This window comes from Hyposmocoma kahamanoa, unplaced genomic scaffold (genome assembly GCF_003589595.1).
Source record: "Hyposmocoma kahamanoa isolate Upper Pololo Valley unplaced genomic scaffold, ASM358959v1 93, whole genome shotgun sequence".
NCBI classification, from domain to species: Eukaryota; Metazoa; Arthropoda; class Insecta; order Lepidoptera; family Cosmopterigidae; genus Hyposmocoma; species Hyposmocoma kahamanoa.
In genome coordinates this window covers 25,608,555-25,633,107 of record NW_020654810.1, presented here as the reverse complement: position 1 = coordinate 25,633,107, position 24,553 = coordinate 25,608,555, and the positions used below count along the sequence as shown (strand labels likewise).

General features: G+C 40.0%; 1 protein-coding gene across 2 annotated transcripts in view; it reads right to left on the bottom strand.

Moving 5' to 3' along the window:
• Positions 1 to 24,553, bottom strand: part of LOC113237376 (mucin-17) — a 39,969-nt gene that overhangs the window by 6,594 nt on the left and 8,822 nt on the right. For both annotated transcript variants that reach the window (XM_026473805.1, XM_026473806.1), the window contains exon 2: positions 16,085 to 16,164. In XM_026473805.1, the coding sequence (XP_026329590.1) occupies positions 16,085 to 16,164 (80 nt within the window). The remainder of the gene's footprint in view (positions 1 to 16,084; positions 16,165 to 24,553) is intronic.

Here is a 24,553-nt window from a genome sequence, read left to right as displayed (position 1 = left end):
TTATTAAAATAATAAATACACAAAAGGTCGTAAAAAATCACAGCCCTACATAAAGTCGTATCCTTGATATACGATTGTTTACAAATGCAAATTTAATTTATTGAACGTACATAATAGTCGTAACAGCAAGTTACGACGTTTGTTTCAACAATTTAGACCAGCAAAATAATAATAATAATAATAATAATTTATTTATTTTCTCACCACAATACAACATAATAAACATAATACAAGTGCAATATGAACTATTCTAAAGATATTGTGGGAGACTGACGCCTAAACTAGGCTCAAGGCCTGTATTTCAGGTCATCAGGTCTCCACCCCTTGGGAATAACATTTCCAATATAATTATGAAATTACAAAATTCTCTAATGCGGTAACTGTGGGATAAACAATTATAACTTTTTTTTTTTTTTTTTAAAGAAAAACATAAAAAACCAAAAAATTGATAAATAAAAGCGTTGAAAACTAGTGTTAGTAGGATTAGTTTATTCCTTTTAGCGATTGTGTGTTAGTATGTGTGTGTGTATGTGTGTGTGTGTGTAGGTCTGTGTGTGTATGTTTATATTTCAACTTATTTACAATATGTATATCTACTATGTGTTAAACTATTCTGGAGCAGCCAGTAACTTTTCGGTCTCATCATAATCCAGCCCCCGCAACCATTCTGTTACTTTCTTTTTGCAAGAGTTTTTATTTAAAGGGAATATGGTCAATGTCCTATTTATATTATTATAAAGGTAGCAACCCAGAAAGCAAAAGAATCGGCTTGAAAACTTTTTAGAAAGTCGGTTGTATCGTCTTACAGGATTAAAACGCCGTTGTCCAACATCCATTGACGGAGAAAAGGTGAGTGAGGTATGTTGCTTTAATATAATGTCAAGAACGAAGAGCTGGCGCACAGTCAAAACCTTGGTTCTCCTATAAAGGTCAGCTGTGGCGTGACGATAAGGTAGGAAAAGGGATACCTTGAGAATTGCTCTCTGTGTTCTTTCCAACAAAAAAAAAGTCGTATGTTGTTAGGTTATGATGAGAAAATGTGGATAAAATAAAAACTATAGTGAAATCGTTATTTGGACCAATAAATATTTGAAAATCTAAAATTAGAACAGTGCCACACCCCGGATACTCTATACAACGCTCGAAAGGTATTTACCTACTACTACATACAGCAAAGCGCTATTTGTACTCGCGCGAATGTGTGCGTCTAGTGGCAGGGTTACCCATCACTTTCTCATACTATTACGTTACGTGGTCAGAGCGGCGACATAGCGAAAATTCTAACGCGAATCTGTTACCTATAATTCTATTAATAGAATCCTAATAATTACACATGTTCATTAGGAACTTATATCGATATAATATTATATTTTTCATTTATTCACTAACTAGAATAATATTGACGATTTATTTAAAAAATATATTAAAAGCACGTAAAATGTTATATTTTGGACAGGTACCTTTAAATAAGGTAACCAAAGTATTTGAAATTGCGTGTCCAAGTTTACTATTGCTTAGTTAATAATTAGGTATATTCACTACGTCATATTTATCGGCAATATAAATTGAAAATTCGCGAAACCTTGTCTACTAGCTCACGAAGTTGTGGCGTCTGATTGTATTGATATAATAAATCTGTATTATATATTACTCTGCACTAAAAAAAAACAATAACCGAATGAGTCTCAGACATAAGTTTTTTATACTTACTTCGTTTCATCCTTCAGAAAACGAAAGAAACTCCCCTCTTTATCCTGTTTAGATGATTATAAACGGCCGTACACAGCACGACCATTATAAATAGTAACGTATAGATGATGTTATTTATTGACGTCCAAATTTCGTAATGAATAAATGAAAACTATATTCAAATATCAAAGCCGTCTTATGCGAAAACGGCTCGCCGACGACTGTTGTCGTTCAGTCTATGTGACCGTCAATGTGCGGGGCGTGGTGCGATATGTAAAGCTAGGGAGGAGCGGAGAGTGTCCGTTCTCGGTACTTTTGTTCTCTCACAGTGCTATTAAATTTTGGTCACTTGAGAGAAATGTTTGTCATAAAAATAGATTGTAATTTAAATATTTACCGGGACTTTGAAGGTTATGTCTTTCTAATTCATAATTATTATTATATTTTAAGGCTAAATTTATGTGAACTGTCACTAACCATTATTGTAAATAACTCTTGTACTTTAAACTATTAAATTGTTTGAAAATATTATTTCTAATAAAGAATACGCGCGACAAGTTTTTCGTCGCGTCGGCGTATCGTCGTAACGTTGGAGTTGCGACGCGTGATTGGTCGAGCAATCGCAGAATGCTTCGTCGCATAATATTGTATATGTAATTACAACTGTTTGCGCGGGAACAGTTTGAATATTCGACGATGTGCTATTCAAAACCTCGAAAACGGCTAACTTTCTTCCAACTTTTGTTTTACGGAGTAATTTTTAACGAGTCATTAAGTTACGACACGCAAAAAAACTGATTTTACATAAAAAATACTTACAACTGTATGCGTGAGAGGGGTCGAAAGGGGCCGAATGGTCGAAAAGAGAACTTTGTTATAATCACTAAAGTTTATAAAAGAAAAGGATTTGCTCTGAGTCACTCAACGAATAAACACGAACACAGTTTTCTGTCCACTTAATATAGTTCAGTGTACGCTATCAATTATGTCCAATAAATTAACTCCGTACGTTAACAATAGCCTTGGGTATGATGTGTTACAAGATATACTATGATGATAATTATGCAGACACATTTTCAGCAGACAATTGCGGTGCTACATTGCAATGAACCGGCGCCGTCGATAGAGAACAAACCACAAGAGATTCTGAGATTCAATGCATTCTGGTTAAAAATGGTATTTTTGAATGCTATAATTAGAAACTATAGACAACTTTTCTTTGTTTTAAATTAACTTTTTTAAATACCACAGTAACAAATATGAAAACGAATGTTCAAAAATTTCGCTGCACGGATGGCGCGCATTTCGCGCTGCGCAAGAGCCGATTAGACACGGAGTATTTTACTGCTTGATCCGCCACACCACATACTGCACATCGCACAGTGACTCACTACAATTAACCATATATATGAGCATGGTATGCACCTAAAACATTTATTTATATCAGACCTAAGTTTTGTTATCCACTGCATTCCTTGCAACATCTGAGTACCAGGTAACAAGGGTCTTCCTGGTATGGGCGTTAATTTCATTTATTATTTAAGGCTTGCCAATCGGAAATGCGATGTAAAATTGCTGCTTAATCTAGAATACATAATACGTTATAAAGTAAGAGTTGCAAGCGAACGCAACATATTTAAAGTACAGGTTACGGTGTAATCATGATTATAAAGAAATAACTAAGAACGACAGAATAATTAATGAAAAAAAAATCAAAAACAAAATCAAGAAAATAGTAATATACGAGCACTGTACCCCACCTACGGTGGGGTCGGGCTCGGCCTGCGGCGCGTGGTCGGGTTCAGTTTACGGGGTGTTGCAGTTAGTACAATGAGCGCTTGATGAGGGGGTCGATTCCCGATTCGGGCCAATTTAAGAAACGAACATTTCTAAGTTGGTTTTGGTCTGAATATTATGGGTTATCGTTGTTTTGGTATTTATAGCACAGGAAATTCGGCAGTAGTTTGGCATTTTTTCCCCACTAAATACTGGAAAATTAAATCTAACAGAGAGACGGTTGAGATACAACAACGCCTTGGAAGTATGCCTTACATTTTTATAATTGTGAGATCTTGTACTCGTAATCCATTACGCCTCCGTAAATTACCTCCATGCGATGGCGTGCAGACGCTTCGGGCGTCGCCCTCCTCGGACCTCGGCCTATGGCCTCGGCACTCACGAATTTGTTTCTAAAAAATTTAGATCTTTAATGGCGCCCATATTTAAAAATCTCGAAAATATATTTTCACTACTAATTATTATCAAACAATCTTAGCAATCTTTTTGTGCCAATTTTCAGTCCGAGCCAAGCAAGTTTTTGCAACAGCCATTTACATAAAAAAATACGGCTATATCGAAAAACGGCGGAAACAAAATTTTTACCCCAAATTATAATTGAAGCCAAGCCATTTTCAGTCGAATTAGAAGACATTTTTATCTATCGCCAAAAAAGTTTGTATGGCAGCCATAGCGAAAAATAAATGTTGACCGCTAATTATTATTAAACACTCTTAGAAACCCCGACATGTCCATTTTCAATCGAATTAGAGCAAATTTTAATCTGCCGCTAAAAGAGTTTGTATGGTAGCCTTATAGAAAAAAGGTGAAAAATATATTTTGACCGCAAACTATTATCAAAAACCAATAGAGACCTCCAAATGCCGATTTTCAGTTGAATTAGAGTTAATTTTTATGAACGCTTGTTTGGCGGCCATATTCAAAATTACTTTCCGTAACCAATTTTGATCACAAATTATTATCAAACACTCATAGAGACCCCCATACGCCAATTTTCAAAGAGATCTGAGCATTTTTTTCTCTGTCGTCAATGAACGCTTCTATGACGGCCATATTTGAAATTGGCGAAAAGCAAATTTTGAGCACAAATTATAATAAAATATTATTCGGCCTTCATATATTAAGAGGCCTTCACGTGTCAATTTTCAGCCGAATCAGAGAAAATCTGCTGATGTGGGCAAAATGAATGATTTAAAGCGGTACAAACTCGGTTGTAAACGATTTTCTCAAGGACCTTAGAGATGATGCACAATTTAGAAATTGGTCTATAGTTAGACACATTAGCTTTGTTACCTTTTTTAATACTGGCGTTACATAGGCCCTCTTCCAAACGTCTGGGACAACACTCTCCGTTAGAGATCTCCTAAATAGTATAGTGATGGGCAGTGCAATAGTATCAGAACACTTAATAAGAAAAATTCCTGGGAAGTAATCTGGCCCAGCCGATTTAGTAAGCGATAAACTTGTGTTTCCTCAACGGATATGGAACTCAGCGAAGCTACTGCCTCAAAAGGTACATCTACAAAAGGCGTGAGATGATTTCAAAAAAGTAGAATGGAAATAATTTCAAAAAGAATTAAAGTCATTTAGATTTTTTTACAATACATTTTTGACAATAACATCCGAACATAAGACTACTACTACTGCTACTCTCGGCCGTGTTAGAAATTATTCCAGAGTCAAAGAAGGCGAGCGAGGTATAGCAGCGCGGGCGCACGCGCTCCGCTATTTGCACAGCTGAATCCGCGCGCCGCGACATGTATCGACAGACATTGCGTTAGGTGGCGCACTGCGCAATTCGCTCATCTCACGTGCGAGGACGAACCACCCGCTACGATATTTACAGGTAATACTAATAATAATATACACGCACACACTCATGGTCATACACATAAAACGCCATAAACTACACCCAAAGTCACGAGAGAAATAAATGTAGGCCATACAAATATTTCTCCCTGCCCGGGAATCGATCCCGGGACCGGACCGTTCGGCCACAGAGGCAGTTAAAATTAATATTTATAGGAATCCGAAGTGCGGCGCTCCGCCCGAATCCCGCGAATTCACGAAAAGTCCCGGGCGGCTCCATCACTGTGGTTGGCAACCGGTGAAACGGCCCTTAGGTCATTCCCAGCCGTGTCTCGTGCAACTGCCTTCGTTCTCCCAAGCACTCTACCTCCATACCTGATATTTACCTAATCCATAAGACTAGGATCAGGTACATAAATTAATAATTGATTGCCTGGGCGTTTAAAAACCTACCACTTTAATTATTTTCCCGTATTGAGTAGTATAACCAACCAGTTGGCAATCCCACGCTCATAGAAGCTGTTCACGCTGTGCGCATTCAGCGCGCAAAGCCTACACGTTACAGACATCGTTGCATTTTGTTGAACTTGCGAACGATAACCTTTGTGAACTTTGGGGATGAGCGATGACCTTCGCTCGACCTCTGACCTCGGTAAAGGAAGACTGGTTCTACTTTATGTAGGGCGGGCGGCGAGGCGGGTAACAGCCTCCCAAGCAAGGTAAATGACCCTAAACGGCCTACCTCCTATGATACTTAACATTTGTTGGGCCCGGGTAGATCTTAAATAACGGCGATTCCCAGGTTCGATTTCCGGGCCGGGAGAAATGTTTGTATGGCCTACATTCATTTCTCTAGTGAGTTTTGGGTGATTTGTGGCTGTCTACGTGTACGATACAGGGTTTCTCTAATGCGGCACTACGAGTGTGTGCATTTTTATTTACTGATCAATATTTACTTTGCAATAACTTAAGACTATTCCCCTAACTTAACAAAACCTTTGTTTATATCTAACAAGAGCTAAATGTTGAAGAACCAAATCACTACATAATCAACAAACTCATGTCTCATAAATTAGAAGCAGAGTGGGTGCCGGGTCTGACGTGAATAAATGTTGACAGCTGCTACCCGTCGAATCGGCTAATGCAGCCTGTGTGACCCGCTCTAATACACAGCTATCTAAATATGTATATAGGAGTTTTATAACTTAAAAGCGGAAACAGCGGCTCTACTTATAGACATATATGTAAATGCATTGATTGGTGAGTTCAGCAATACTAATGTGGGCTGCTCATTGGATGGCGTTATAGTTAACAATATCAGCTAGGCAGATGACATGGTGCTGCTGAGCCCATCAATATGTGCCCTCAGTGAGAGATGTGAAAACTATGCTGTTGCCCAAGGACTCAGGTATAATACAAAGAAAAGTGAGCTCCTGGTGTTTAAGCCGCGAGGTGGAGACGTGGGCGTTGTACCGTCGGTCTCCCTTTGTGGCAGTGAGCTTACTAGAGTTTTTAAATTGACAGATGATCAGTCTGATCTGGTGGATTTAGAGAGAGAACGGAGAGCAGGTTTGCACGTTGTAGTGGGGTTAAAATGACGCCCTTAAAAGCATACTGTCAAACCTTCTACACATGTAGCCTGTGGGTGAAGTATAATAAGGTGACCCTAAATACGCTGAGGGTACTATATAACAACGCGTTTAGGCTGTTGCTGGAGTAGACACTGTACCGCTTCAGGCATGTTCGCTGAGACACGCACAGATGGCTTTCATGTCATTCTGAGGAAGCGCGTGGCTTCACTTTGGCAACGTGTGGTTGGGATGCCTCAACAGCATTCTGAAAGTTACGGCAGATAAAATTGACTGCCCCATCCAGGCCCACTGGATGAAACTACACGTGGCGGTCTAGTTTAAGTTTACATAAGTGTGTTATGTTAATTTCGATTTTATATTTAATGTTGTATTTATTCGCGGTTGTGTTTTTGTTCCATTTTAATTGTATAATTATGATTTATTTTTGTTATTTCTTATTTTATATTTTATTTTTATTTTTATATGTAATTAATTTAATTTAATATTTGTATTATCTTAGCTTTTATTTTTAACTGCCTCTGTGGCCGAACGGTTACCATGTCGGACTGCCACGCAGAGGTCCCAGGTTCGATTCCCGGGCCGGGAGAAATATTTGTATGGCCTACAGTTATTTCTCTCGTGAGTTTGGGTGTAATTTGTGGTTGTCTATGTGTGTGTCCATGGCACCCGCGACACAGGGTTTCTCTAGTGCGGGGCTATGTTGAGTGTGTGCGTTATTATTATTATTATTATTTATTTGTTTATTTTGTTTTTGTTTTCATTTTATTGTACGGGGTAAAACTTGTCCATAACTATTTGCCACGCTAACACATCAGTCACTCTTCCAATCTTATCACTATACTCTCGTTATCGCACTCACACATACATTCACATGCTTACATACACTATATATATATATATATACATTTACACACATATAATTACATACACACACACTCACACACCCAAATTTACAAATACACAATTCCTATACTAACCAAACTAACACTGCATAAACAGTTTTTTTTTTTTAAATATTCTTTTATGTTCCTTTGTAAAACCTTAATATATAGATAAGTTAGTTACTTCAATTGTCAATGTACTGGTACATATTTCAAAATAACAAGTATCTTCTAAGGGGTGGAGTCCTGGTGACCTGAAATACAGATCATACGTCTAGTTTAGGCACCAGTCTCCCACAGTATAATTTATTGTTTTATGTATTTTATTTTGGATATTATGCCAATGTATTTTGTATATTGTGGTGAGAAAATAAACTTATTATTATTATTATTATTATTATTTTAGCATTTAAATAGCATCATACTAACCTTATTCCTAAGTTCTTTACTAACAAACTATGGATAATTGGTTTTGGCCGAAATGGAGTATTATTATTATTATTATTAGAGGTACTAGTTGTATAACCACGTACACTAACCGCAAAGAAAATTCATAATGTACTGTCAAAAGCCCGTGAATCTTGACACTTGAACTTTGGACCGTTCATGTCGCCGAGCGGCATAGAGTTGTATTTAAATCTTAAGGAGCAGCGCAAGCCGCCGAACTCACGAACAAACTCATGAACGAACCCAAGCGAATCTCCGTTTATCTATTCCGTTTAAAAATCAACAACAATGCTTAAGTTTTACCTACAGCACATTTCGTATTGTGCTGAGCAGTCTTATCTTAATAACATTTTCCCTGCCGTATGTTTTATTGTTAATGTATTGTGCGATAACATAATCGGCGCGCCAAACATTCACAATAAGCAGACGTTCCGCGTGGCGGCTCCAACAAAGGGAGGAGCCGCTTCGTGGGATTAGAGTTTCGCAAAACAAGCGTGTTTTCAAGAAGTAAATTATAATCAGTAAAATCAAGTTACAGACATACGATATAAACAATGTATAAACAAATCAGAGATGAAAATAGGCAAAGAAAATTCACCAAAACTTGAAACTAAATACTTACTTACAGTGGACAAATTAACCGCCCTTTGAAATCCCAGAATTATTATGTTGAATTTTGTTCTTTATTTTTTATGTGTAACTAGCAACCACTTTACTACATTTAGAAGTCAGTCCATTTAGAAGACAAGTTTTGTAATTATAAATAATAATAGAACTTTTTTGCTTTGATTTTGTCTTGTATTTTTAATAATTCCGGGATTTCTGAGGGAGGAGAGGTATTATTTGACGTTTATGTAAATATATTCTGCGTATTACGATCTCTGTAGATAAGAGCCTACACGATGAGATAGACACAAATTGAATTGAAAACTCTGACATGGTAAAATAAGAAACAAGCAATTAATCAATAACTTTTCAACGCGACCCCTTGAAAGAGGTTGTGCCGACATTTAAATTACACCTGTTTCATGCGAAAGTCTCAGTCGATAAATTGAAAAGCATATTTTCAAGTGAAGGACTTGTTTGCACAAAGCATCAAAGCCCTTTGTTGGTGGTCTTATAAAACACAACAATAGGTCAAAGGAAAGTGCTTGAAGTAGCCTTGAACTTTACATTGTTGTTAAGCTATAAATTAAAGGCTCCAAGAAAAACAAATCGTCAAAGGAAATTATACTATTTTTCCGGATTCAAATCGCGTATATTTGTTTTTTTCAAACAAACCGACGTTTCCGGCCCTTTACAGGTCCCATGGCCACGGTTGATTTAAATCCAGAAAAATAGTTTCATTTCCTATGTGTAACAATCGCGAAAACCTAAGAACTCGATAAATCGTCAAAGGCCTAAGGAAATATTGAATTGCTTGTCGATTAATTGCATTAACGGCATTAGGCGCGTGCGCGGAGCGTTATCGGCCACACCGAATGAAAACATCTTGTGAATCACAGTCGTCGCCGCCGCCTGCGCCCGCCGCCGCTGCCGCAACCGCAAGCTAATACGCCGCCTATTACGCCGATATGCGCGAGCTCACGACCACGACACTCCTTCTGCACTTATTACACCCGGCACGTGACCGCTGGCACGTGAGCTATGATTTTTATTGGCCAGCAGCGCAGCGAGCCTATCAGGCAAATATTTCATTAATGAACAATGTTTAATCTTATTTCTTTCTCGCCATTCATCGGATCAACTCCCTTACTACCATTACTCACGACTCAAAAGATATCTCAAACGCTCGACTTCGCTTCGTGCGGGCATTTTCGACGTAGTCTTTTACTAGCTAATGGGAATTGGGTATTAGGTAAGGTACTACATGGTCTACGGCGTCACATTGCCTCACTTAGCATTATCATTCGATATTAATGTTATTAGACGACAATAATTACCACTTAGCTAATTCGTGCGTGTGTACGTACGGTATGTAAGAGCACCTATGCTATTAGTTTGACCTATTACCGGAAAACACGGCGATAAAATAAAAAAACGATATCATTTAAAATTTTGGCTCATTTTCTACTACGTATGCGAGTTATAAATATTGTTTGTAAGTTGTTGGTGAATGCGCCGCCAGCGCCATGCCCGAAAGGAGGTGAGTAGTGTTATGCATTCGGGATGACAGCCTTCGAAGTTCGACCGTAGTTCGGGATAGATACGGGGTGTCACGAGCGATCGATCGGCGCTCGCTCGGCACGCGCCGCCGCCGCCGCCGCCTCCCGACCGCCCCGAGCGGGCCTGTTGCCAGCGGGGCCGCTACGCACCTCTCACTGAATCTAGGAAACGTTCTTTCGCTACTGTACAAAGAAATGTCACTTAAGGCAATGGCTTAAGGTGAAAGCGCTAAATCGATCACTCGCATTCTCTCCTTCTATTTTCATTACGATCGCCATTATCAGGGTTAACCAAAAGAATAACCTAATTTGACGGGAAGGAATTTAAGTGCCTGGTATTACATGAGAAAAGCCATACGAGACAGCACGGCGTCGTTCACGGCGGCGGCGGTGTCTCGGCGACCGGAGGCGGTCACTACAAACACTATGCGGCAAGTGATAGGTCAAAGCGAAGGAAAACACGTTTAGACCCTTACCACGTCCACGCGGTATCGAGTGCTTCCACAAGTGGGTGTATACATAAATTAAAATGTAAAATATTTTTATTTCACTTGTTATTACACGTGAAATCGTCAAATTTATTAAACTAATCTTCTCCGAAGCTAAATACCGTCATACTATAGCAGAAGCTAATATAAGCTAATGTAGCGGTTTCGTATTTTTTAAACCACATACCTACACCGAGCAATCGAGCTGTTTCGGCAATTTAGTTATTTGTGAACCCCATTGCAAAAATACAAGTATGCAAGATCAGGTTAAATTATTCACTTTTAACTGAGATGTTTATTATCGTCTATTAAACGTTAGGTAATGTGTACTCTGTTAACTTAGCAACAGTATGTTTGTGGAATACAGCTAATCTAGTAATCACAATTGTTTTTTACGCTGTGCGGCCGAATAAGCAGTTTGTGTAAAATATCATCGTTTCACTTGACTATTTAAAGACGTATGTAATAATTAGTGTAACGATACAAATACATACATTAATTATTGGGGACCGGGACACAGAGGTCATTCAATATGAAACATATTTAAACAATTCACTGACGCTGTACTGTAGTGTGGCTGTCGTGCAAAAGCACATGTAGTATATAGTTTTATAATAAAAATAATATTATGTTGTAGTTACACTTATAATACAAAATTTATTGACATGAGTACAGGTTTTGCTTATGACGCGCGACCAAATTGACGCAGAAGAAAAATCATTCTATACAATGCCTAAAACAGTCAGGCAATGTATATACAATGCCGAACATGCGTTAGGCAATGTCCTTTGTTAAATATAGGTAAATAAATATAAATAAATAAATATTAGACAACACCACATACCTACGTTGCTCTGATCCCAAAGTAAGTAGCTAAAGCACTTGTGTTATGGAAATCGGAAACAACGACGGTACCACAAACACCCAGACCCGAGACAATATAGAAAAGTTAGTTTCTACACTGACCCGGCCGGGGATCTAACCTGGGACCTCAGAGATGGCGACACCTTGAAAACCGGTGTGCAAGCCACTCGACCACGGAAGGCGTCAAATAGGTCAAATAGGTACACAACACATTACGATAACAGGAAGTGCATATGTGTTAAGAAGAATATTTTATGCACCGCCAAGTGTCACAATAGTTCATCTTGTAAGAATAAGTAGCTAATTAGAAGCGTTGGTAATTAAATTACGAATGATATTTGATTAAGAAAATTCCTATTTTTTAGAACAAAATATTATAATATGTATGTATTATACCTAGTAGCAATAAAAACGAATACTCTAAATTTGCACGCTACACAAATCAAACTCAATGTACCGGTTAAAACTATTTGAACTGGCAACAAATCCAATAAATCTTTGAATAATTTTCGACCGATCTCGGAAACGCAAACTTACGGTTCGGGCAGCTAACCTAACCTAAGCCCACGGGAGAAGGTCGAACCAACTCGGAAACGCGTAACAGAAATTACTAATTAGATTTTTTTGTCTTTTACGTGGGGCGCATTTTAAGTTTCCGGAATGAATAAGAAAAAAGTACTATAAATGGTCAGAAATGAATTTATAGTTTTTCAAAATATTCTCCGTTAGCGTTAAAGCAAGCTTTTTCGTAGGAATAAACCACGGAGGAGTGGCATAAAAAACATTTATACCACTCCTCCGTGACATCTTTGAAACATATTTTTCATACTCTTCGACAGCCTCTTCAGGTGATGAAAATAGTTGACCGCGTAACTGGTTCTTAATTTTTGGAAATAAACAAAACTCACAACCGCATATGAGAACTGGCATTATCGTGGTGCAAGATGATACGGCGTTTACGGTTATTTTTACGGAGTTTTTCAATAACTTCCGGCAAACAAACAGTCGTGTACCAATCACTATTCACGGTACAACGATTCTCCAAAGCAAGCGTAGCCACATGTCCAGTTTTATTAAAAAAAGAAGCAATCATCCACTTGGAAGCACTTTGCACGCGCGCCACTTTGGTCGGTTTCGACTCATCTCCAAAGACCCATACGCTCGATTGCTGCTTTGTTTTGGGATCGTAACTATAAATCCATGTTTCGTTACCTGTTACTATGTCCCACACCAAATTTGACGCCCCTTCATTGAAACTGGTAAGCATGGCATTGCACCAAGTGACGCTATCCGTTTTTTGAGCCTCAGTCAAATTGTGTGCGATCCACCGAGAGCACAGATTTTTCACACCCAAATGTTTGTGTAGTATCGATTGTATTTGACTCATTCCTATGCCTAAAGATGCCCGAACCTCATGGTATGTGACATGCCTGTATGTTTTGATCATCGGCGCACAGCATCGATGTTTTTGTTGTTCACAGCAGTGGACGGGCGACCATCACGAAATTCGTCACTGAGATTCACACGAATTCTACAAACTGCGTTTGAATTCTGCAAACCAGCTATAAATAGTCGTCTTGCATGGTGCTTCATCGCCAAAAGCAGTTTGAAGCTGTTAAATTACACTTAAAACCGTAGAAAATTATATTAGGAAAATTTTCACGAGTGAAATCCATGGTGACGTAGACAACCAATTTCTAAAATGACGCCACAATGTAAAAACTAGCGACAGTCACGTGAAACAAACTGTATTCTACAGCCAAAGAGTTCTATTTTCAAATGTTGTAATTACTTTTTAAATATTGTTTATGTAAATGGCCAGTTCCGGAAACTTCTAGTACGCCCTATGTATTTAATGTTGTGCCAAATCTACGGCTGGCATTCTATACAATGCCTAGTATTCTACGCAATGCCTAAGAAACGTGTTCTATAGAATGCCTGAATAAATACATTGTTGTTAACATATACACTCTTTTTAAACGTTATGTAGTCACTGTTTTTGCATTCGTTTTATTATAGCGTTTAGTATTTATTACTAATTTAGTAGCATTGTTGTTCCTCTGCGACGCGTATTTATTTAAACGAGGAACGTCAAACGAGCGCACAAAATATGAGCAATTCACAAATCAATAACTGTGAACAGGAAAACCAACCACCTTATTTTAATGACACCTTCGGCCTGACGTGATCCTCTCAATCCATCAAAATGGTGTTGGGTTACAAAATTAGTCGTTATCAGATACTACCGTTCTACTAAGTGTCTAGTATTTCTTCCATAAAATATGTGCTCCGTAGATGTTGATTTATGGACAATGTTTACACCGAAGAACCTCTATATAAATGAGAATATTGCCCACAATCTATTATGTAGAGCTAGATGAGCGCCAGCGTGCAATTCGTAGACGGCGCGGGCGCAAGCGCTGCGGGCAGGCGCGGTGCGCAGGGGGCTCGTTCGACGGCATTCCTCGCGTGAATCAGCTGCTTCGTGGAGGTAAGTAACAGGTAGAGTGGACGCCAGCTAACCCATGGCCACCATCGATTTATTAGTTCATTTGTGTACAATTCATTTGTGAACAAAAGTCATCAACGCAATAATAAGTTTAAACCTAACTACTTTATAACTTTACTAGAAAAAAAGATCATATACAAGCTTTAGTTGAAACCAACTGTGATCACATGTATGTATAACCTCCACGTATAACGAGATATCACTGGTCATCTTGCTTAACATTCGTCATTTAAATATATTTAATAAGAAACATGTGACAACATGTTTCTTTTGTGTTATGGATTTAATAACATGTTTTTTTAATATAAGCAGCTGTAGAGCCAAATTTCGGAAAAGTGAAATAATGAAGTACGTAATATAAGGGGGGCTACATACAGCGCTGCGACCCGTAATGACCACGCACATCTCCCTATCCGAAGGAATGTTATCGCCAGCGCACAACTGCCTCCCTCCCCTTCCCCAACCCCATCGTACCGGAGCTCATTACGACCTCATTAAAACATAATGCATCGCCAAATGATGGCGATTAACTGTGATATCTCTATGAAACAAAAAGTGTGCCACTTGGCATATTCGCAGGGAATGGCTAAACGATCTTCTTACAAAATGAGACTTGAGGGATTTCATACGATGAACCTTGAAAAACGTAGGGACGGAATAGATCTTATTTTTCTTTACAAGTTACTACGAAACCAAATTGATTGTCCGATTCTACTAAGCCAAATAACATTTAGTGTGCCTCATAGATACCCCCGATACTCTATCCAACCACTTTGCCCACCTCTTCGAAGAACCAAAATTGGTACGAAGTCACCCATATACAAAATTTGTAACTTGTATAATATAAATAGTGAATATTTGGACGTACATGCAGATTGTTTGCCTTTGTAAAAAAAAAATATTAATATAAAATAGCATATTTGTTGTCTAAACGTAGGTAGTTATTAGTATTTATTTCTAATAATATTACACAGCTGAGTTACATGTTATAAGTTCGTTTGCCATTTTTTTTCCATGAGACGTTTAACTGTACTTAGATTTAAAATTACATTTAAAACCACAAATTGTTGTACCTAGGAAATAAGTCACAATGTAATAGTTGTTGATAAAAACCAAATAAATTAAAAAATATATATTACAAGTCACCAAAGTAAGTCGAGCACTTCAACTACTACAACAGCAAACCATTATCACTACTTAATGGTTTCTTATCGGGTAACTAGTAAGTTTAGAGAGTGCGATGCTGCACAATATCGTGGACACATGTCGTGTTATACCGATATATTGAGGCTCACTCGATCTATTTCGTACAATACATACATATCTTCAGCACAAGCTGTCCTAGCTATGTGTATAAACATCTGTGACTTCAACGTTCTACGATGTTACCAATTCGAGCACCATTGACACAACTGTGCAGGAAGGCACTCGCGCGAATTTCGGCGCCATTGGAACGATCGGTGTCGGTGAGTCACCAGCGAGCTATTTTCGTTTTTAAGTGAGAAACGAGCAATAACGACAACTATCGACGTAACTGGCACAAAAAATTAATTCCGTACACATAACATATTTTGTTTAGTATAATAACGATGAAACTGTTCTTCAGCATTGCAAAAAAAATTGAGCTAGTGCACTTACTATGTAACCATAAAAACTAACAAAAGGCAAGGTAGATATTTTAATGACTATCAAGTGACAACGGGATGAACAAGTCGTGCGCCTGGTGGTAAGCATCACACCTACCCATAGCAGACGCAGTGCCACTCAACTTCAACGCAAAGATGTGAGGGAAACCGCCACTGCAAGGTAGAGTTAGATAAAATCAAATAGGATTTGAACGAACCCGCATGCGCGAATGCAAGTAGCTGCGTCGCCGCCAGCAGCAACATCAGCAGCCGCGGCCGCCGCATGCCGCTCTTAGACCTGCAACAATACACAACACACGTTTAACCACTTTGGCTACATCGCAAACACATCTAACAACCGATAGTGGATTGCCCTACAAATGGTACTGCTTGCACTTGCTGAGTTCACTTCGGTTCAGTTCATAATAACAATCGAAGCAGACCAACAAAGTTTTAGTTCAATATTGTAAAATGTAAACAGTTAAAGAAAATAAACTATTCTCATCCTTATTATTGTATCTATTTTAGACTCTCGCCTCTCCCAAGGCCTAAAAGATTAATTTCGAATTTTCAAACGAGATAGGCGGTATTTCCCGGCAATGGCACAGTCGGCCGGGGTCAAGGACTCAGGTCTAAGAACCGGCGAACAATACGTGCCGTATCGAGCAGGACCGCCTTCTGCATTTGTGCTGGAAGCGGCATGCCACAGAAATCCAACCGTCTCAAGCTGTTAGAAAGGCGGACTGGAATTAACCCATTTACGAACAAAACACTTGAGATTATTTCAGTGGAGGCCAAATGCTATATATCGGTAATCTCGTGCGCCAGGTCGAGATACTTCCGGCGTTTCTCGGTTTCGGCTTTCACGAGACCCTCGTCATGCGGGATGGTAACGTCCACAAGAAATACCCTCGACTGCGATCGATGCAATATCACAATATCAGGCTTATTCGCAAGAATAGTCCTGTCCGTGATAATGGATCGATCCCAATAAATTTTGGTGCGGTCATCTTCGAGTACTGGCTCCGGTGAATACTTGTAATATGGCAACCTCTGTTGCACGAGTCCGCACTTCCGAGCGCGCTCTTGGTGTGTCTAATATTTTGGATGCCTGGTTGTATGTGTGCAAGTACTCAGTGTTAGCAAGAGCGAAACAACCGGAAACAATACGCCTAAGTGACTCTGCGGGACGGCCACATGCCCGACAAATGTCTACTGTACCGTCCTTTAGGATATATTTCCGATAGTTCCGCGTCTTTGCACACACAAAACCTACAGTTTCCCCAAAGAGGTCCTCGAAACGTAGCCAATTATCCTTATTATTATTATATAGTAAAGGTAATAAATAATAAATGTACTTATAAATATAACACAAACTTTGCGCCTGCGCCTGCTCCCGACGTCACGAAACTACTGTATTGTTGTAGTATTCATAAAAATGCCATATAATCATTACGAACTCTGTCGAAGCTACCATCTTACGGGCTTCCAAAAGGGCTGTGCACTTGGATCGCCAGCTTCCACCATGGACACCATGCTCATTTACGGTTCGCGTTCGCGTAACGCGTTCCGCAAGGATCTGTGCTCACCAACCCTGTTCATCCTGCATATCAATGATATGTTATCAACTAGTAGCATTCATAGCCATGCGGATGACAGTACCGATAAATCCTATTATACAGGTTGCACAAATATACACCAGCAAGTGGAACAAAACAGACGGCAACTTGTGTCCAAAAGCGAGACTTCTTTGGAGCAGGCCTCAGAATGGGGCCGACAGAATCTAGTACAATTTAACCCCGCAAAGATACAAGTGTGCGCGTTTACCGCTAAAAAATCCCCATTCGTAACAACGCCAAAGTTCCAGAACACTGCCCTTACCATCTCAAAGAGTATTGGGATACTTGGAGTCGACATAACGAACAGTTCCGAAGTCTTTGGACAGCAAAGCCAAACTGGCTTCAAATAAACTCGGAGTGCTCAATCGAGCGAAGCAGTACTTATGTCTTAGGGTGACGGGCGCAGTGGTAGTGCCATCTTTGCAATTTAAAGCTCTGAGTGTTACTGTCACTGTTACGGACAGGCGTGTAGCTTACCATCAGGCGCACGACTTGTTCGTCCCGTCACTTGAGGTTACAAAATAAAACTTTTCTCCAAGTCACCTACTTTTGTTATATAAAACACAAGTACGGTCCGATATGGAGTATTGCTCGTATCTCTGGGCAGGAGCTCAGGAGCTCCCAAATACCATCTTGATCCAAATGACTTCATCCAACGTAGGGCTGTTCGTATTATCGATGATCCCAAACTAACAGACGGTATGGAGCCCCTTAGCTTACGGAGAGACGTTGACTCTCTGTGTGTGTTCTACCGTCTTTATAATGGGGAGTGCTCTGAGGAACTTTTCGAACTGGTGCCATCGTCTCGTTTCTACCATCGCACCTCCCGCCAAAGGAGTAGAGTCCATCCCCACATCTTAGATGCCTGACATTGTAATACCACGCGGGCATCTCGTTCGTATCTTCCTCGAACATGCAGGGTGTGGAATGATCTTCCTCCTGAAGTATTTCCTTTCCGCTATGACATGGGGTTCTTCAACAAGCATGTTTACAGGCTCTCAAAGGCTGGCAACGCATAGGCAGCTTATCTGATGTTGCAAATGTCCAAAGGCGACGATGACCTCCTCCTATCAAGTGGCTCGTCTGCTCGTTTGCCTCCATCTTTACATAAAAAAAACTAATAATGCGCACTGGGTAGCGATAAAAGTATACGTTGCCGCTTTACGCGAACATTGCTCGCCATCTGCGTCAGTATCGAATCAATAATTATACTAAGATCGATTGAAGATGATTGAACCGAACAAAAAACTGTGAGAATAGAGTTACAAGCTGAATGCGAACCCTCTTTTAAGTCGTGATGGCGAGATGGCAGTATCAATCGGCATGACGACACCCGACCAAATTGCCCCAATGTAGCACCCTTAACCGGCGATGAAGACAGACGGACGAAAACGGGTGAGTCACGCGACGTTTCGGGTCGCCGTGTCGTAGCAGACTGCGATCGCTGACCGCAGCACGTAGCGCCATTGCCTCGGCACTCATTTTCCAATCAAGCAGGCTTCTCAATAGAATAATTCCTGCGCCCGTTCCCACTGTATCCTATTAGCTTTCCGTGTGAAAGTTCGTTGCGAACGTCTACTTGATCTCGTTCCTCAACGAGACCCCGTTTCATGTGACACCCAAATTGCCCATTCGGGGCTTAAATTACTGTACGATAATAGCGTTACTAGAATGAAATACTAAACCGGATGTGAAAGTGGAGCAGTCGCTTCATCATGTATGAATTGCAATTTTGCAATTCTGGTCAACAAAATAGTTTCATTAAACAAGAAACGTTTTGCGATTTTCGTTCACACATTCACCGATCGGTAAACATCAAATAGGAAAGCCGTTAAACATTGGCAATGAGTGCGTACATTAATACCGAGTCGTCGTCGCGGCGTGCGGCGCGCGACGTGCACGACCAATCTCGGTGCAACAACGGGCACGGGGACGTTGACCCGATAAAGTGTCCAAATCTTAAATCGAATATGTACAAGAAGCTAGCGGTGCTGTGTGCCGTGCGTCCAGTGCGCTGGCACAACTAGCACATGTTGAAGGCGGCCAAAGACGCTGGCGCCATCCGATACCGCTCCAATATTCTTTTACGGTTAAGTGTTTTTGCCATCGATCTGTGTCAGATCCGGTGCGGAGGTCAGGAGCAGCTAACACTAATTCTATCTAGGAACGCGTACAGAGAGCCGGTTTTGTTAAATTGTAGAGTATGCAAAACATTAATCGTAAAGTGAACACATAAATAGGAAACAAACAAAATCAGAAAAGGTAGTCTTCACTTATAATCTCAAGCTAGGTATATATATGCAGGTGCATAGAAAACGATATAAGAGATATAAGAAAGTGATGTGAGTATAGAAATTTAAATCTGTCCTCGCCCCTATAACTATAAATCTGACAGGGTGAGTTCATGCTCTCCCGTTGGAGGGACCGTGGATTAATGAAAGAGGCGCTTCCTTCCTTGAAAGAGGAGCAGCAAACATTGATTTACGCGGCGCGTCACCCGCGGCCTCATTCAATCAAATCAAAATACCCACATTCGAATGTACAATCACACGAATGATAACAATATGAAGTGTGCAGTTGTGCAGCATTCGTGACAAGCAAGTTTATTTATTTGCCAAATAAAATAATAAAATAAAAATAAAATATATTGTAATATAATGAAACCCATAATTATCATCAAATTGGAATTTTGTGAACCTCATCGATAACCTCGTCGTCCTAGAGATCGGTTGAGTAGTAAAAGTGGAGCGCTGGCCACTCCTTGTATCATCCGTATGGAAGCGAGTCGCGACAAATTGGTTAAGACTGAGAACGGTGATGGCACGCCGCGAACGGCGAACTACATACACTCTACGTTCGTTTTCGCACACACGGAGATATTTGCAGGTTTGTCAAGCTTTTGAAGCTGCCAAAATCCGTAGCACTGCCTAGCTTTAAGGCCTAGGCCATTAATGGTGAACGGAAACTTTCTTCAGCAGTTTACTTTGTGTTCCTATCTATGTCTGCATCAAATTCGACTTATTTTTATAATATCAAGTAATGGAACGGACAAGTCGTGCCCCTGATGATAAGCTACACACCTGTCCATAACAGTTGCAGTGCCACACAGAGCTTTAAATCGCAAAGATCTGAGGGGCACTACTATTGTGCCCATCACCCTGAGGCGTAAGTTGACAAGTCCAATGTGCCTGTATTTCACCAACACCCTTACCCTTCAAAACCGGAACGCAGTAATGCTAACATTACTACTTGGCTTCAGAAATGGTTAATTGGCAGTACTTAGATGTACTGCCAGTACTTAGATGTATGACTATATAGATAGTTATACAGTTTTCTTAGAGGAGACCCTTGGCTTACAGCAGCGCGTAGAATGGGTTTATATTGATTATCGTAATGATGTAAGGCGTGTCCATAAGTGACGATATGTAAAAAGCAGCCAAGTTATAAGAAAACAACAAATAGTGGTGCGTAGTTTTTACATAAGCCACGAAGTCCGGCTGATTCGTTTTGAAACACGCCACCCCAGTAGGGTGAAAATTTTTGTACAAGGCGTCGCGGATATAATTAACAATACACAGAGCATTTAATGCTACGTTGCAAATAGAAAGAAGGCGTCAGCGGATGGATTTGAAAAGAGCAATCCCTAGAGTTTCTTGCTCGTCCTTCTCAGGAAGGTCAGCACAGTGAACGAGCAGTATTTAAACATTTTACCTATGGAATAAATGATTATGTGACTTTGACTAAAAAACAACTAAGCGCCCGTCAACGTTAACACATAGCTTGAATAATAAGTCTATAATACATATGAGTAGTAGTAGGGAGTAGTCCTTACAATACGCTAATACGTTACGAAGATTATGATGACGTATAACTCGAAAAATATCCCAAAACATTCCATTGATTGGTGACCCTACCGTAATATTTATCCATCCTATCATCTAGACTTCCCATCTCGTAATCCCTAGCCGAAGGAATGTGCGGGAGAGTCAGTAATGACCACAAGGCGCAGTCCGCGCCTCTCTCCGCGCCGCGGGCTGCACCGGTTTCGTGCCCACTTTACTCCCAGGTAATTACACCAGGATTGCATAAATGCCTGCTCACCACACATACCGCCTTTTACGCACGTACCTCGACATACCTCGCATGCGTTTCAATTAAAATTTAAGTGGCTCGTGGGCGCTGTCATTTTCATTACAACTTCTTTCACACGTTTACGGGAATCTCTACTTGAATATTATAAAGAAAACATTATACGTAATCACCGACGAATGAACCAACGTTGGTGTTCTCGTCTGCGTACGTAGTAGTCGATTTTATTTCCTTGTTGTGACTTATGTGTAGATTGCTATGTGATTGTGAGCATTATATTATGCGGCATTTGCGCAAGAATCTCAGGCGCAGGCGCAGCGGCTGCGGCGCTGCAGGTGCTCGGTGTAGCGGCGCGTGCGCGTGCGCTCTTGTCAATGACCCAGTTAACGGTGGTTATGCACCCGCTGTTAACCTAACTTATGTCAGCCATCTTACACACAGCTATCATTCCCGATACAGCCATCACAGTGAGACTTTGCTTTTATCTCTTGTTCACATCTGTCTGTGACAAACATAAATTGCAAGTAAGTACTTACTATTCATCATCTTTCTTTCATTCTACTCACGATTCAATTAATAACCAATTACTAACCGATTGAAGTATTGAGCAGGTAGGATTGTCCGGCGACGGGCATAACGAACGCTCAACAATAAAACAATGTTCGTTAAGAAATCAACAAAATTTGCGCTACTCTAGTTCCCAGCTGACCGTCAATGCGACTTGTCGTGTCCATGACTATTCATCGCGCGTAAATAAAACTCATCCGATTCATCTGGTGACGAGGCCGCGGGTCGGCGGCGGCGGCGCCCGTGCCCTTACCGATGCATTTTCACGATGTACTTGAAATAACATAAAGCACAAACGAACTCAATAACAGAATCAGAAACTTGTTATGGCTTCTGGTAGGCAGTTCACGTTGTCCCTTAGTAACAAACTCATGGTGTACTGTGCCATATTGAAGCCGATATAGCTCTATGGCATTCTGTTATGGGCCACTGCCTACAAATCAAATATCCAATGCCTTCAAAGAGTGGTGCCACATGGTACACCAGGAGCACTGAAATCCACGAATACCTGGAGATTTCAACGATTGTAGAAGTGATGGACGTGATAGACGTAAACACGAATCCTCTCGCTAAAGCACTGGTTGATGGCGGCAATATTGAGAGACTGAAACGACAGCACGCGTACGGTGACTAGGAGAGGCTGAAGCAGTGGCTTCCACGCTCAGAAACGCCAAAAATCACTCAAGCAATTTGATTATAGTCTGGCGAGTGGTTGTAAATAATAAAAAACGGCGATATAAAAGAAGTATAGTAGCAATGACTTAGGTGAAAGAGTTCGTCCAGGGTTGTGCTGCCACCTTACCTATTTCTGCCGCCAAGCAGTAATGTGAGAATTAGTGCGTTCCGGTCCAGAAGGGTAAGGGTGCCGGTGAAATTATAGGCGCATGGGACTTGTGAACGAGGATGACAATGCAAGTGGCCAGTGCCTGCTCCGGCCTGGCGCGTCGGCGTCGGTCACCACCACGCGCACGCGCACGACTTGTTCGTCCCGTCACTTAGTAACGAAAAAAAATAGTAATGATATCCGCCACACAATTACTCATCGCCACCCGTGTAGCGCGCACACCCCTCGGTCTTATGAAATTAGCAAAAACTGTGTAGACACTCTAACTGGAATACGACACTCGCTGACAAAATTGCACCGCCGCCGTCCAACCCCTAGTATTCCGTTTTTCGTACTGTTCGGGATAAATTTGATGGATTTAACATATTGCCATTATTACGACGCATCTACTATATAGGTAACAACGTCCCTGGAACAATAAGCGATTACAAACTTCCGATGAAAAACCCAAATTTATTCGCATGTCTTGCAACTGTTTGTTTATATTCTACTATGAGTCAATTATGAAATCAGATGGGCTTATTAAACCGCTTCTATTGCTGGCCTTTTGTTTTTTTCTACGTCCTGGTGAACGTCTAACTGTCTGGCGCTTTCTGATCATGAAACTGCGCAAACAATAACGTTAAAGAGGGACGCAAAAAGCTATCACCACTTGGTATGAACAACGGCGCGACTATTGCACCGAAAATATTCAGAAATTCTGTAAATGCGTTTCGGCTCTTTCCTTTTCTGATATCACGGGCTCAGATAATGTAATTCAGGCTTTCGATACTTTTATAATTTAATACGTTTCTTTTACGAACTATGTTTCCCAATATTAAGAGTTAAAATTAATAATAGGCCTAAAAAGCTGCGGTGGCTTACAAAAGATCTTAAAAATATTGCAAAACAAAACGATTGTTATATTTAAGGCTCAAAACATCATCGTGTAACAAATAATTCAATACAAATTAATTTAAAACGTAATATATAAAATAGTATCCTAAGAAAGTGCATCTTAAAAGGCCGGAAAATTAACAATAAAATTTACAGACACAATGATAAAAATAAATGCAAACCGACATGGAATACAATTACATCAACAATCACTAATAATATCCATAATAATGACATTAAACAGATACAACATAATAATAGGACATACTCAAACCCAATTGACATTTGTAATATTTTTAACGATAACTTTATAGATTTGACAAAAAAAAACTTGACTCAAAGCCACATGACATTTGTATCTAATTCACTATATAAAAATTCCCGTACCATATTCTTGACACCAGTAAACGAAGGGGAAACGTATAACATGATTATGTCTTTAAAAAACACTAAATCTAGTGGTTACGACAGCATAACTACTGAAATGCTTAAATTGTGCGCCCCTTACTTCTGTCACGCACTTACACATATCATAAATTTATCCTTTGCTGATGGCCTTTTTCCGGAGCTACTGAAAACTTGTGTCGTCAAACTTCTTCTTTGACAATCGACATACATCGTGACTGGAAGGACCACATCGAAATTTGTATGAGACTAAATAGATTTGTTTACGCTCTGCAAAGACTAAGGCA